The 15,834-nt window shown below is 39.1% G+C and overlaps 1 protein-coding gene across 2 annotated transcripts in view; it reads left to right on the forward strand.

Moving 5' to 3' along the window:
* Window positions 1-1,858: 1,858 nt before the first annotated feature.
* Window positions 1,859-15,834, forward strand: part of SPTLC3 (serine palmitoyltransferase long chain base subunit 3) — a 168,789-nt gene continuing 154,813 nt past the window's right edge. Inside the window, exons 1-2 of one of the 2 annotated variants that reach the window (XM_008995768.5) lie at window positions 1,859-1,959; window positions 2,088-2,271. In XM_008995768.5, the coding sequence (XP_008994016.2) occupies window positions 2,155-2,271 (117 nt within the window). In that variant the 5' untranslated portion in view covers window positions 1,859-1,959; window positions 2,088-2,154. Of the gene's footprint in view, window positions 2,272-15,834 lie in introns of both variants that reach the window. The other variant, XM_054255217.2, reaches the window with a different exon arrangement.

Below are 15,834 nucleotides of genomic sequence, written 5' to 3' on the forward strand. Positions count from 1 at the left end.
AACACATATATATTATTGTGTGCACACAATGCACATATTCCAATATGGTAAATAAAGTAGAAAAGTTTCAAAAGTGAGAGCATATAGTAGATATTTCTCGGAAATCTATATGTGATTATCTAACCTTACAAATTAGAATTAGGGGAAGGAAAAGGGGTAGCAGAATTCAGCTGTGTTTTGAGATTTTTTTATATATGCCTTTGTCCCTGTAAAAAGAAAATTTAAAAAAGAAGAAGAGCATGAAGGAGGAAAGGGAAATGGAAAAATATGAAAAGAGGAAAGAGATGGAGAAGAAGAAAAGAAGAAAGTAAAGAAACAATGTTAAAAAGTTAGTTTTATTTCAAAATCTTTATGTAAAAAAAAATGCTTGCACAGGGCAATAGAGCTCAGTGAAAATGACGCCCTCTCTTCAACTTGTCTTTCTAAGTAATGTGAGGCAGTAGGGCCAACAATAGTGCTCCCCTCTACCTTTTCATCTCTCCATTTCCTAAATTTTAGAAGAAAAGAAACCTGCAAGAGTTTAGCCCCCAAATCCCAGTGGAACAGCTATGGAAGAGAGGGACCAGTGAAAATCTATTTCTACTTTGATGATAAAGGTTGGGAGAAACGTGATAAAATTTTTGAACTCGAGACACAACTGGGCTGGACACACTTCGTATTAACTCCACCTCTTCCTCTGGCCTCAGGCCTTATCTTATTCCTGCAGCATTCCTTGAAATGGGAAAGGTGGGTCCCCTTGCATGCAAGTCATGGTCAGGAGAAGCGTGAGCAAGTCCACCTCCAACAGCCACATCATCCTGAAGTTGAACTGAACCCGGTACAAGGGAGCTGAGGTACAGGACATGAGGTTCTGGCAACAGGGGCCATTCCTGTCTTTTCATTTTTGTGTATGTGTTTGTCTGTTTTTCTCTGTTGCACCAATAAATCAGTTTCTTAGAGTCTGATGCTATAGAAGTCTTGACTCAGGAAAACCACAAGGGTAGGCTTCGGAGATTCAACAGGTCGTAATGACTCTCCAACGAATCACGTTACCATGCCATTTGATGATGATAGGAAGTGACAGAGCTTTGAAGATTCACGCATCGAGAGAGTAAGTTACTGCGTTTCAGGACTGGGACCCTGCAGTCACCACCCACCTCACACCTGCATTGGTAAGAAACCAAGCTACATCATGATTTTTGTTGCAACTCAGCAGATATTTTATAGGTGGAAAAACTGAGGCATACAGTGGGTAAATGCCTCCCCCAAGGTCACGAGACAAAGATAATGCAGTCACCAAATATTGTCTCCCCAGTTTCTGTCTTTCTGGAATTCTTGATGGGTTGGTACCCCCTTATTATAGTACTGATTTTAATATAGGTGGGTTTTGAATGTTGGGTTTTTAAAAATCTTTTTAACTCATTTTTAAATATCATTTTAACTCATTTTTAAATTATGGAAACATATACGTCACATGAAACTTATCATTTTAATCATTTTTAAGTATACAGTTTAGTGGCATCAAGTACATTCACACTGCTGTGCAGTGATTCATCATTGTAACTTGTTCATCTGCTCCAGCTGAATCTCTGCACCCATTAAACAATAACTTCCCTTTCTCTCATCCCTCCAGCCCCTGGCAACCACCTCTGAATGTTATTTTATAGCAAAAAGAAATATTAACTTTTGAGCTTGGTTTACAACCAAAAACAACTACATGCAGGAGGGAGGGGCTGGGAAAAAGAGGTTAACTCAGAACTCGGTGTACTTAGAAGACTCTGTTGAGTGTGCTGTGTGCGTGTGTCTTTAAAAGACTCTCCACCTCCCAGCCCGCCTCCTCACACTTTGCCACTGAGTTGTTCAGTCCCCAGGTTCACTCAGTCCCCAGAAGGAGCCAGCATGGACAATCTCCTTTCTAGCTTTGGAAGCAGTTTTGTTGCCATGGATTTCACATTTTGACTGGAGTTGAGAAGTATAAAGGTAACCATTTGTTTCAGTTTCAACGATCTGGCAAAAAGTTAGCCTGTTGCTCTTCTTCTGGAAAAGCCTGATTGGTAAGATTCCTTTAAGGACTCAGCCCCAAACAGCTTTATCCCATCCCCTCACAGACTGAAAACTAAAGCTTGCAGAGACCTCTGAAGGAAAACCTGCCCCGAGCTCTGTCACTTCACACCCATGGCTAACCCTGGAGGTGGTACTGTTTGCAATGGGAAACTTCACAACCACAAGAAACAGAGCAATGGCTCACAACGCAGAAACTGCACAAAGAATGGGATAGTGAAAGAAGCCCAGGTAAGAATCACTCTCCCCCAATCTTCTCTGAATGACTTGAACGTTTCAGTATTTCTTTGTGAAGATATTTGGGGCTCTCCTAATTTAAAGTTCCACTTATGAAGTGTTTTTAGGTGTTCTGTCTGTTGATTCTGCTAATAGAAAGTGCTTGGCTACCAAAAAGTTTAGATGTGGATTAAGGAGAAAATTTCTTCTGTATGCAAAAGAGATTACACAGAGACACAGCTTTAGACTCCCTAAAATAAAAATGTACATACTAGACTTTTGTCTCAAGCATTTTGTGGGGAGGGAAGCATTATGATGGCTCCAACTCTACATATAATTTGGTCCAAGAGACCTGCTACCATCATCATGCTTCAGAAGAAAAAGAGGAAGTGAAAGCACATTTTGCTGACATTATGTGGTGGAGACGGCATTCTTCCCAGGTCCGTGAGAAGTGCATCTCTGTTGGAAAGGCAGGTTATTGTTGGGTTTCATGGAGCATTGTTATAGCTCCCTACTTGATTTGAGGCCACAGTAGTTCTTCGAAATGTGATGTCACAGACAGTCTTTTCCAAAACACTTCAGAAAGCATGGCTCATTGTGACACACCGCACTCAGAAAACAGAGCAGCATCTTTGAAACAGACTTGTAAATATTTTCCAACTTGACACTTTTTTTTTTTTTTTTTGCTCCTGTTGCAGCAGGATGTTTGCAGAGTATACTGGGCAGGAGGAACTCAAAGTCATCGGCTTATTTTAAGAGATAGCCTGGGTCTGCTAGGTTCCCTCTGTAAGGCAATTCCCCACTGCCCACAGGACACCCCATGTCACTCTTCTCTGAGCAGCAGTGGTGAGCTCATCTGCCTCAGGAGCAAGCCCAAGTAGTCAAACAGGTAGCCTCCTGTTGGGAAAGAGAAGTGGCACTGGGAGCCCCATGCAATCTTCTATCATTCGATCATTCAGAGAGCTGGTATCCACCCGGAGGAAAGGCAGATTGTTCTAAGATCACAGAACAGGTGGGTCTGGCTGGGGCCAGTCCTCCACTCAGTGAATTACATTCATGTGTGCAATTGGAAGAGGCTAAAGAAGCTCTGGAGCCTGAGTTGTGTGTAAACAGGCTGTGGTCCCCAAAAGCATTCCCCTCTTAACAAAAGGCATTGTCCAACCCTGGGAAGTGTCTATCAGAAACCTCAGAACTCAGAATTGGCCTGTCCCAGCTGAGGATCTGAAACCTGGAGCAATGTGAAAAGAAAGCGCGTAACTCTTGTCAGTTGTGTGAAGGAAATTGCAGTAATATCTGCCCCTTATGCCTCACCAATTGTCAATTCAGGTCACTATACAAAATGGTCCTTGCCTCTGAAATGCCTGTAACTCACAGGCTATTCATCTACTCATCCTTTTGATTATTCTAACCCTGAGGGATGTCTGGGAAGAGATGCCTTCATAAGTTTTCTTCCTTTTATTTATTTTATCTTGGTTTAATAATCATATTGTAGGTATGAGATTAGAAGCTTAGACAGTTACAACCACTCCTGAGTAACGATAAAACCCTGGATTCTAAAGGTTCACTATGAAGTGCAGCTGCAAGACTGTAACTATCCTTGGACGCTGTGGCTTCCCTAAAAGTGGTTGAAAATATCAGAGCTGCTGTTGCTTTTCTGAAGGGCCATCCAGAGCCTGTTGGCTCAGACATACTTAGGTGTCACTAAGCTACAATTGGCCTTCATTATGAACCTCAATTATGGCTTAAAAAAATATTATTCAAAAAAACAAAAAACTTGGCTGAGATCCTAGTATAATAGGGCAACAAGAGCTTATTTTCTCCTCCAGGATGGCAATAAAGTTGTCTTTGCGCTCATGTTCCTTGGCCACTAGTTTTGATCCTTGGGGCCCTTTAAAACACTAGGTCTGGACTAAAAGCCTCGCCTATTGATAGAAGCAGTCAGCAAAGTCTTACAGAATCCTAGGCTGCTGGTCTCCCAGACACGTTCTGCCTGATTTAAAGTCCTCTGGTGCAGCATCTAAGATCCTAGCAGCCCCTCCAAAGATCCTCACACCCTTTCTCTTCCCACTTACTTGCAACCACACAGCGACATGGTTATCTCTTTTATATCAGGGGACCCTTCAAGATTCTGTTGACAAAGTGTTCCCTGGCATAACAAACAATATGAAAATCACTGTTAGGCAGTGCTCAGGAGTCCTGCTTCCCTCTGGTCCAATGTAGTCTGCCATCCCTGCTCCAGCATGCGTCTCAAGGCTGGCAAGGACCAGAGTCTTTCCATTCTAGAAACCTTCTAGATTTCCTTTCTGGAGCATTTATGGAGATTGACTCTTTTTCCCTTTTTTTTTTTTTCTTTAAACTTCACATGCCTGGAGGATGAAAAAAAAATCAGTTTTCATCACTGATTAAGTCCATTTGCTTGTTTATTCCTAACATGGCCTCCTCCCTTTTACTTCTGACAGAACACTATTGAACCAGAGGATTTGTTCTCCCTCCTCATGAGCATATCTACACTACAGACAGATGGGCGCTTAATGTCTTCATCTATAAACTTGATATTTCTTATAATTTTTATTGAATTAAAATTTTTTCTTATGAATAGGAATTTCCTATTCCCTACTTCATTCTATATAATTACTTGCAACTATTATCCACATTATTGCTTTTTAATTCCCAGCAACTATTTCTGAGCTGGCCATAAACTTTTATTAGAAAAAACAAATCCAAGGAAGGTAGACCTCGTGTCTCTATTGCATTTTCCCAGAAATAGTTTCTTAAGAGGACGGGGTCTGCATTTTCTTCTAGTAAACTAAACCTGAAGAACGCAAAAAAAATTGGAAAGTTGTCCCTAATCGTTCCTTTCCTGGAAACAAAAATGTGTGGGGATTAGAGTTACTCTAATTCAAGGTTTATTGAGGTCTTGACCTGAATGTTGTCACATTACCAGGTATAGATAATGAGCCCCAACAGGTTGTTGCTTTTTTTTCCACCAATATTGATTAAGCATCTGTTATTCTTAAGACACATAAAGATAAATAAGAAGTTTATAATTTATCTGTTAGGAGAAAGCTTATATCAACATTAAAATAAGAACATCAAAGAAATGCTAGTGCAAGGACAAGAGCTGTCATCAAGAAGACATCACTTGAGGACAAATGAGTGGTATAGATATTAGTACTAGAAGTTGGAAAAGAGCAAAAATAATAATGAATATCAACATTCTGCCATGTATCAGGAAGGACTAAGCACTTTATGTAGACGTCTCCTGTACCTTCACAGCAGCCCCATGAAGTGGTAGTATCCTGTCCATTATACAGATTAGGAAAGATAAATCACTAGGGAACTTCTGCAGAATTAATCAGCATGACCAGGATTTGAACCCAAATCCACGTTGTTCCAAAGCCAGTTCCTTTCTCAGTACATTCTAGGAAATCACAGGTTGGGGTAGTCAGTGACAGCTTCTCAGAGCAGGGAAGACTCAAATTGAACCTTGAGACGTTATAATGGTAGACAGAACAAAGACAGGAAAGGAACTCTGGAGATGAATGTAGCCGTTGCTAGCAAAGGGCATAAGAAAGGTCATGACGCACACCAGGAATCTGTGAGGCACTACAGGTCATATGACTTTAGAGAAACTTCTCTCAATTCATTTAGGCTTCATCACAGACAATGAGAGGCAGTGCTGCGCCTGAGGTGGTGCTCAGCAGATACTGGAAGAAGAGAAAGGATTCATCCACATTATGGAAACTATTTCCAGTTTTAGAACCATTTAAGCTGAGCTTCTGTTCTCCCCACCTTTCTATATCTTCTTGAAGCCTGCAACATCCTGGTACAGCTACTCTTCTGCTGTGATATAAACTTCTTCTAGGGAATGAGGGCCATGACTGATTGGTAGTTTAATTGTGAACAGTGGCAGCTGCTTGACAGCTATGTTAAGTATCAGTGTCTGTAGGGCTCACTTAGGCTACCCCCTGATTTAAATGGGGTCAATATTCTCACCACGGAGAATTCATAAACTAAAAGTTTTGGAAATCTCTTTCAACTGCTCTGAATCTTCAGTTTACTCTTGTCTTTGGTATTCATTTTCTAATGTCTTCGTTTCTTGGCTCCTATTTCCTTAAAACAATCCCCAGGGTGACAAGGCTTCTCCATGAACTCCTCGACAAATCCCCATTTTTTCACGGGTTCATCATTTGTAAAGCATTCTTGTGTGTTAGGTGCTGCAGTCATTAAGACGAAAATAATCTCCCTCCATTTATAAATAGCTCACAGTCCAAGTGAGAAAGAAAGACAAGCAATTATAGTATTTAATGATAAGTACTGTAATAAATGTTGTAGTTCTCTATTCCTGTGTAAAAGCCAGCCCAAACCCCACTGGCTTGAAACAACAACTATTGAGTTGTTCATGATTCAGGCAGGGGCTGCTAGGGATTGACCTTTTCTGCTCCACATGGTGTTTGCTGCAGACCAACTTGTCTGAGCATCCAACATAGCCGCATTCACATGTCCCAGACCTTGGTACTAGCTGTTGTCCAAATAACCTTTTGTCTACATCACCAGGACACCCTCTTGCATGTGGTTTCATTATTCTGCAGAGTCCAGGCTTTTTAACAGGATGACTGGCTTCTAAGAGAGTAAAAATAGAAACTATAAGACCTCTTTTATGTCCTAGGGACATCTCTGCTACATTCTGTAGTCAAAGCCAGCCATAGTGCAGCTAAGATGCAAGGGGAGGAGAAACACATGCTACTTTTTTTTTTTTTTTTTTTTTTGAGACGGAGTTTCGCTCTTGTTACCCAGGCTGGAGTGCAATGGCGCGATCTCGGCTCACCGCAACTTCCACCTCCTGGGTTCAGGCAATTCTCCTGCCTCAGCCTCCCAAGTAGCTGGGATTACAGGCACGCGCCACCGTGCCCAGCTAATTTTTTGTATTTTTAGTAGAGACGGGGTTTCACCATGTTGACCAGGATGGTCTCAATCTGTTGACGTCGTGATCCACCCGCCTCGGCCTCCCAAAGTGCTGGGACTACAGGCTTGAGCCACCGCGCCCAGCCCACATGCTACTTTTTAATGAGAGGAGCTGCAAAGTCACATTGAAAAAGGTTGTAAGGAATTAGCGAGATTATTGTGACCATCTTTGGAGACAAGTCTACTACAATGGAAATATATGGACCTTGCATGGGAACAGAAAAATGTGTATCTGACCTAGTCTGGGAAGACAACTTGCTTCAGAGAGACATTTGACTCAAGTCTCAAAAGCAGAGTAGTCAGATGTAAAAGCATGGCAAGGCATTCCAGCAGAGGGAAAGGCTGTTAGGAGGATATAAAATATCAGAGCATTATGTCTTTGGGCAATGAAAGATGAATTCGTGGTCGGAAGTTCAGGATGTTTAATGGTGAGAACCAGGTGGGAAAAGATTATAAAATGACTTTGTCTTAGTTTACATTTCCCAAGAAACAGACCCAGAGATAAAGATTTGAGTGCGAGAAATGTATTAGGAAGGTGAATCAGGAAGCACAGAGGAAAAATAGTGAAGTGAGGCACAGAAGGGAAGGAAGCCGATACATTCATGAACAAGTTATCATTGTTAGCAAGTGGGACTGAGACTTGGGGACATCTGGGAGATGATGTACCACCTGTCTCAAAGCTGTCTAAATAAAACAGACAAACAAACAAACAAAAAAGGATAAATATCAACCAATTCCATCAGTTAAGAGATGCTCAGCACTTGTAGCCTTTCCACGCATGGGCTGAGCACACTCCTATAGCAGAGGAAGCCCTCAAGTTGAGCTACAGGTGCTTCCAGTAAGAAATCACCAGAATGGAAGAAGGTCTGGATGCACCAAGAGTGTTTTTATAGCCATTTATATGTGCAAGTGATGGAGGTTTGAGAAGAGAATTAGCATGATTAGATATGATTTCTCCAAAACTCTGTAAGCTTTATTTATGGTGACCTTTAGAGCATGGTTTATGAATTAGCCCTGACTTAATGGGCTAATCATCATAGAAGACAGGATTATGCTGTTAAGCAGCATAAACAGAGCTTACCCACTGTGCTTGGCAAAGGAGAAAAGGGACATATCGAGGGTAAATATTATCACCATAAATCACTCTCTTTGCATTCAAGCAAGATGAAAAAGCAGAAATCATGAAGAGCTTAGCAAATTTTAACTACATAAAAATATAAAACTTTATATGGCAAAGATATCATAAAGGATAATAGGTAATGCATAAAAGTCAATTGGAAAGCGTAACTGAAGCAAAAACTCCTTTATAATAGCGCCAGAAACACGAAGGAACTGGAAGTAGATTTCAGTAAAGTGAAAATCGATTGGCAGCATGAAAATGCTACTGAGGGACATGAAAGGAAACTGAAAATAAGTGGAAGGGCATACAACACATGGAGAGGAAGACTCAGGATGAAAAATGTGTTAATTCTGGTTAACACATAAGTTCCTGTGTAAGTCCAATAAATAAATCAACATAATTTTTGAGTCAGACAAATGACTTTGAACTTTATGTGGAAAATTAATAAGCAAGAATAATTGAATAGACTATGATGAATAATGAGAATGAGGGTTAAGCACTCAACCAAATAGCAATCATGTTTTCCAGGAAAAGAATTAGAATGGTTTTATATTAGTACATAAACAGATAGATAAATATTATAGGCAATTGTTAATCTATTCAAGTACTAGAAAACATCAATTTTTAAATGATGCTTACATGGGAAAAGTCTTTATAGCTATGATATAATTCCCAGGAGTCATAAAATGGGAGGTCAGCAATTTGACTACAAGAAACTCAAATATTTGTTTCTGCATGGCAAAAACAAAACAAAAAACACCATGAAATAACCAAAAGGCAAATTACAGACCAGGAAAATATTTACAATTTATATCATAAAATGCAATTTTCTTATTATGTAAATAACTTTTAGAAATAAATACCAAAAAAAAAGCCCAAACACCAAAGAGAAAAGAATGAACAAATGCTATGATAAGGGAAGTACAATTTGAAACACAAAACATACGGAGTCAGAAAAGGAAGAGAAAGAAGGGAAGAGAAGTTAGGAAACGGAAGAAAAGGAATATGCTAGAATCAGTTTTCATGAGAAAAGGGAGAAAAGTCCCTGTTCTCAGTTTGTGTACATAAAGTGCAAAATCAAGTTGAAACTTAGTTTGAATAATCTAGTTATTTCAATCAGTTTAATAATAATGGTAAAGCTAATAAGTCAATTGATGGTGGGTGCTACATGTCAGTTCCTTCTATGTAATTTGCTTCATTTAATTCTTCTAGCAGTACTGCAAAGTGGGTATTATAAGCCACATTCATGTAGATGAGGAAACTGATTCTCTGAAAACTTCCCCAATGTCACACAACTAGAACAAAACTGGGACATAAACTCTAGACTATCCGCTTTATCCCAACTTCTTCAACAACTGTCTGACACCCCATAATGTTATCTGCTTTCCATGAAAATAGGCTAGAGACCTTTATTTAACAACTGAACCAGTTATTTAACAACTGAACCAGTTGTTACAACCAGTTGAACAAAACACCAGTTGTCTAAGCTATCAATTATATATTTTTAAAAAGAAAGGTGTTTATGCTTTCACTTTGATTACAGATATTAATAGATATTAAGTTCCAATATCTAATGCATGTTAACCTATAGTTAAATCTTTGGGAGGTAATCAAGAATATAATAATTGCAATCATCTTTAATATGTCTTGAGTTCTTCAAAGTGCCAGGCATTCTCAGTGCTGTATATGAATCATCTCATGCTATTCCTATGAGGTATTATTTTCAGACCCATTTTACAGATGAGGAAACAGAAAGCTTTAGTAACTCAACCAAAGTCACCAGCTTATAAGTATCAAAACCAGGTTTGGAAACCAAGTTTATCTAATCCTAGAGCTTAAGTTCTTATCCTTTAGTCCACACTTCCCCTTAAACACAAGATACTGTTAGGCATGGAATTCATAACCACTTCCACAGAGAAGGGGCCAGCGGACTCAGCCTTACAGGGCAGAGACAGTGTGAGTTAAAAGAATGATTTTGTTTTCTTGATTTTTCATTCTTAATTAAAATTTTAGCTTATCACAAATGGTGCCAAACTGTCACATATCTGAGTTTTCAATATGCAGTATTATTCACTCACAGACACACCACATTAGTGAACCAGTACCCCAAGGCCTCACTTTGAACAACTCTAAGCTAAAGAAAATTGACCTCATGTGACTGAGTCATGTGGACTCAGACTTATCCCCAGTGGGAGCTTGAGAGATAGTCTGGCTTTCAGGAGTTTAAGAGTACATGGCCTCCCTGAATAGAAACTTTACTTAGTACAATATTTTCTGGCAATACTGATATCTTAGACATGATGCAGTAGATTAAGTGTGTCCAACATTGACCTGCAGGCTGCATGTGGCCCAGGACAGCTTTGAATGTGGACCAACACAGATTCATAAACTTTCTTAAAACATTATTATATTTTTTGTAATTTGTTTTTCTCATCAGCTATCATTAGCGTTAATGTATTTTATGTGTGGCTCAAGACAATTCTTATTCCAATGTGGCCCTGGAAAGCCAAAAGACTGATCACCACTGCAGCAGATGAAAGACAGTTATAAATCTTTAGGGCATATTCCATTGAGAGGTAGAATCTAATTCTAATCCACTTGAACCTGGGCTAGACCTAATGACTTACTTGACCAAAAATGTGATGGAAAGGACATTCTGAGACTCCTGAGAGTCAGTTACAAGAAGCTTTGTAGCTTGAACCCAGTCTTCTTAGAACACCCATTCTTGGAATCCTGCCACCATGCTTTGAGGAAGCCCAAGCAGCCTGAGAAGAAGCTCAAGGAGAGAAACCAAGTATCCCTGTTCTATTTCGAGCTACGATGCAGCACCAAATTCTAAATGGTGCAAGTTAGATATCTTGGAAGTGAATCCTCCAGCCCCAGGGTATGTTTCCTCCAATTAATACTGTATGGATCATAGACACGCTGTCCCTGTTGGGCCTTTTTTTTTTTTTGAGATGGAGTTTCGCTCTTGTTATCCAGGCTGGAGTGCAATGGCGTGATCTCGGCTCACCGCAGCCTCTGCCTCCTGGATTCAAGCAATTCTCCTGCCTCATCCTCCTGAGTAGCTGGGATTACAGGCACACGCCACCATGCCCAGCTAATTTTTTGTATTTTTAGTAGAGACGGGGTTTCACCATGTGACGGGGATGATCTCAATCTCTTGACCTCGTGATCCAACCACCTCGGCCTCCCAACCCTGTTGGACTTTAATCCATCATGGATTCTTGAGCAAATAAATAACTGATGTTTTAAGTTTGCTGGTAGTTTATTAAGCAGCAATAGAATCTGAACACATGGATATTACATTTCCTTAAAATGCTTAGAAAAGTCATTCTGTAATCCCTTCTCAGAATCATTTTCAATACTTTTTACATTTACATTTAAAGGGTTTGCTTTGACCACACATTTGCTATTAATCATTGGCAAAGATGCATTTTCATAAGCTATAAACTTCTGTTTTGTTTGGCATGGGTCCGTATGCTTAAGCCTTTAACCAGCAATTAGTGTCTGGCTGTAAAAGCCAAAAACAACGAACCCAAATATCACCAAAGCAAAAACACACTCATTTGAATATTGCCAAATCTGAAGTGTATTATTAACCCTTAGGAGGTCTGTAATTTATTGCACTGTCTATGAAGAAAGAGTTCACTCAATAAAGTGTGTGTGTTCAGGTGTTTCATTGGTTTAATTAACATATTTTAAATATATTTAATATCTGTCAATTAAAAAATTAATTTTATCTATTTGTTAAAGCTTCCTGGAAAAATTTTCTCTCACTGTTAAGGTAAATTGACATTAACTTAATTACTTGCAAGAAATTAACTATGCTGATTTTGAAACACACTTAATGTTTTTGCTAAGTATGGCTACCTTTGTCTCAGTTGGCAGGTACTAATGCAGTTTTACTGGAATGCTAAAGTATAACAATCTATAAATTTACAACAGAAAGACTACTGCTGCCATATTCAAAACAGTAACATTTTCCAGGTAATTTGGAATTCAGATGAAATATCTGGGAAGAAAAACACTACAAGCATAGCTCAGAAAAATACTCAAAATTATTCTCCACATCTACTTGACCACAGTGCTATCTGAATCCTGCTATCCTGAAGAGTTTTGACACACTGAAGATCATCTGAGTATACAGCAGAGGCTGAGACTCAAAATGCCTAGAGGAGCTAGCAGAGCCTTTTGTAGCACTGTAGAAAGTAGTAAAAATGGGTTTAACTGAGTAAAGCCTGGTGTTTCCATGAGAGAGAACAGACTCCATCTTGATAGATTTTCCAAGTTTTTAAAAAAGCTGGAAATCCAAATTGAGGAAAAGAGGTCTCATGATTACTAAGCATTGGCATCTAATTTTAAAAAATTCAAATGATGTGGATTTTAAAAAAACACTGCTAATAAACACCAATCTGTAACCTCTAAACTACAGGCAAACAGAGTGTGGGAAACAGACTAAGAAGTCGTAAGTAGAGTGCTATTTTCTCACTTGTTTAGAAAAAATGGCTCAGAGAATTTGGCTCAGCTCTATTTAATTTACTTTATATTTTTAAAAAGTAATAGAGGAGTCTTCCATCTTAACTTTCCTGAATTGATATATTACCAATTACCCACTCTACAGGTTTGAGGAACTCTTATGGCTGACTACATTCACTAGATTTCCTTCACTAACCCGAATCTAAAATACTAAGTCCCAAAGTGTTCATCAAAGTGTTAGAGACCTGGTGATATTTATTGACCAAACCCCATCTCTCAGATTTCACAGGCAGTGGCAAACAAACCTTCATTAGGTGATGTATTTATAAAGTCTGGTCACCATGATTGTTCTCTAAATCTGGTCTACTTGGACCTTCAAAAGTTGCCCAGGGAAAAGGCTATGTGCAAGTCTTGATATTCTCTTATCTATGAGTTATACCCAGCTCTTATTTGTCTGTTTTGTGGTTGTGAGTCTTTTGGAGTTCAAGAATTCCTTTAGAAGCTGATACTTTCTTTTTTTGTTATTATTATTATACTTTAAGCTCTGGGGCTCTCGGGTACATGCCCAGAATGTGCAGGTTTGTTATGTAAGTATATACGTCCCACGGTGGTTTGCTGTACCCATCAACCTGTCATCTACATTAGGTATTTCTCCTAATGCTATCCCTCCCCTAGCCCCTGACCCCACAACAGGCCCCAGTGTGTCATGTTCCCCTCCCTGTGTCCATGTGTTCTCATTGTTTAACTCCCATTTATGAGTGAGAACATGCAGTGTTTGGTTTTCTGTTCCTGTGTTAGTTTGATGAGAATGATGGCTTCCAGCTTCATTCATGTCCCTGAAAAGGACATGAACTCATCCTCTTTTATGGCTGCATAGTATTTCATGGTATATATGTGCCACATTTTCTATCATTCATGGGCATTTGGGTTGGTTCCAAGTCTTTGCTATTGTAAACAGTGCCACAATAAACACATATGTGCAGGTGTCTTTATAGCAGAATGATTTATCATCCTTTGGGTATATACCCAGTAATGGGATTGTTGGGTCAAATGGAATTTCTATTTCTAGGTCCTTGAGGAATCACCACACTGTCTTCCACAATGGTTGAACTAACTTACACTCCCACTAACAGTGTAAAAGTGTTCCTATTTATCCATATCCTCTCCAACATCTGTTGTTTCCTGACTTTTTAATGATTGCCATTCAAACAGGCGTGAGATGATATCTCAGTGTGTTTTGATTTGCATTTTTCTAATGACCAGTGATGATGAGCTTTTTTTCATATGTTTGTTGGCTGCATAAACGTCTTCTTTTGAGAAGTGTCTGTTCATATCCTTCACCCTCTTTTTAATGGGGCTGTTTTTTTCTTGTAAATATGTTTAAGTTCTTTGCAGATTCTGGATATTAGCCCTTGTCAGTTGGATAGATTGCAAACATTGTCTCCCATTCTTTAGTTGCACATTCGCTCTACTGATAGTTTCTTTTGCTATGCAGAAGCTCTTTAGTTTAATTAGATATCATTTGCCAATTTTGGCTTTTGTTGCCATTCCTTTTGGTGTTTTAGTTATGAAGTCTTTGCCCATGCCGATGTCCTAAATGGTATTTCCTAGGTTTTCTTCAAGGGTATTTATGGTTTTAGGTCTTATGGTTAAGTATTTAATCCATCTTGAGTTAATTTTTGTATAAGGTATAAGGTATAAGGAAGGGATCCAGTTTCAGCTTTCTGCATATGGCTATCCAATTTTCCCAACACCCTTTATTAAATAGGAAATCCTTTCCCCATTGCTTGTTTTTGTCAGGTTTGTCAAAGATCAGATGGTTGTAGATGTGTGACGTTATCTCTGAGGCCTCTGTTCTGTTCCATTGGTCTATATCTCTGTTTTGGTACCAGTACTATGCTGTTTTGATTACTGTACCCTTGTAGTGTAGTTTGAAGTCAGGTAGCATGATGCCGATAGCTTTGCTCTTTTTGCTTAGGACTGTCTTGGCTATGCAGGCTCTTTTTTGGTTCCATATGAACTTTAAAGTAGTTTTTCCTAATTCAGTGAAGAAAATCAATGGTAGCTTGATGGGGATAGCATCGAATCTATACATTACTTTGGGCAGTATGGCCATTTTTAAGATATTGAGTCTTCCTATCCATGAGCATGGAATGTTATTTCACTTGTTTGTGTCCTCTCTTATTTCCTTGAGCAGAGGATTGTAGTTCTCCTTGAAGAGGCCCTTCACATCTCTTGTATGTTGTACTCCTAGGTATTTTTTTCTCTTTGTAGAAATTGTGAATGAGGATTCACTCATGATTTGGCTGTCTATTATTGGTGTATAGAAATGCTTGTGATTTCTGCACATTGATTTTGTATCCTGAGACTGCTGAAGTTGCTTATCAGCTTAAGAAGATTTGGGGCTGAGACAATAGGGTTTTCTAAATATACCTTCACGTCATCTGCAAACAGAGACAATTTGACTTCCTCTCTTCCTCTTTGAATACCCTTTATTTCTTTCTCTTGCCTGATTGCCCTGGCCAGAATTTCCAATACTATGTTGAATAGGAGTAGTGAGAGAGGACATCTTTCTCTTGTGCTAGTTTTCAAAGGGAATGCTTCCAGTTTTTGCCCATTCAGTATGATATTGGCTGTGGGTTTGTCATAAATAGCTCTTATTATTTTGAGATACATTCCATCAATACCTAGTTTATTGAGAATTTCTAGCATAAAGGGGTGTTGAATTTTATCAAAGACCTTTGCTGCATCTATTGAGATAATCATGTGGTTTTTGTCCTTGGTTCTGTTTATGTGATGGATTATGTTTATTGATTTGCATATGTTGAACCAGCCTTGCATCCCAGGGATGAAGTAGACTTGATCATGGTGGATAAGCTTTTTGATGTGATGCTGGATTCAGTTTGCCAGTATTTTATTGAGGATTTCCATATCGATGTTCATCAGGGATACTGGCCTGAAATTTTCTTTTTTTGTTGTTGTTGTGTCTCTGCTAGGTTTTAGTATCAGGATGA

This window comes from Callithrix jacchus, chromosome 5 (genome assembly GCF_049354715.1).
Source record: "Callithrix jacchus isolate 240 chromosome 5, calJac240_pri, whole genome shotgun sequence".
In the NCBI taxonomy this organism is placed as follows: domain Eukaryota; kingdom Metazoa; phylum Chordata; class Mammalia; order Primates; family Cebidae; genus Callithrix; species Callithrix jacchus.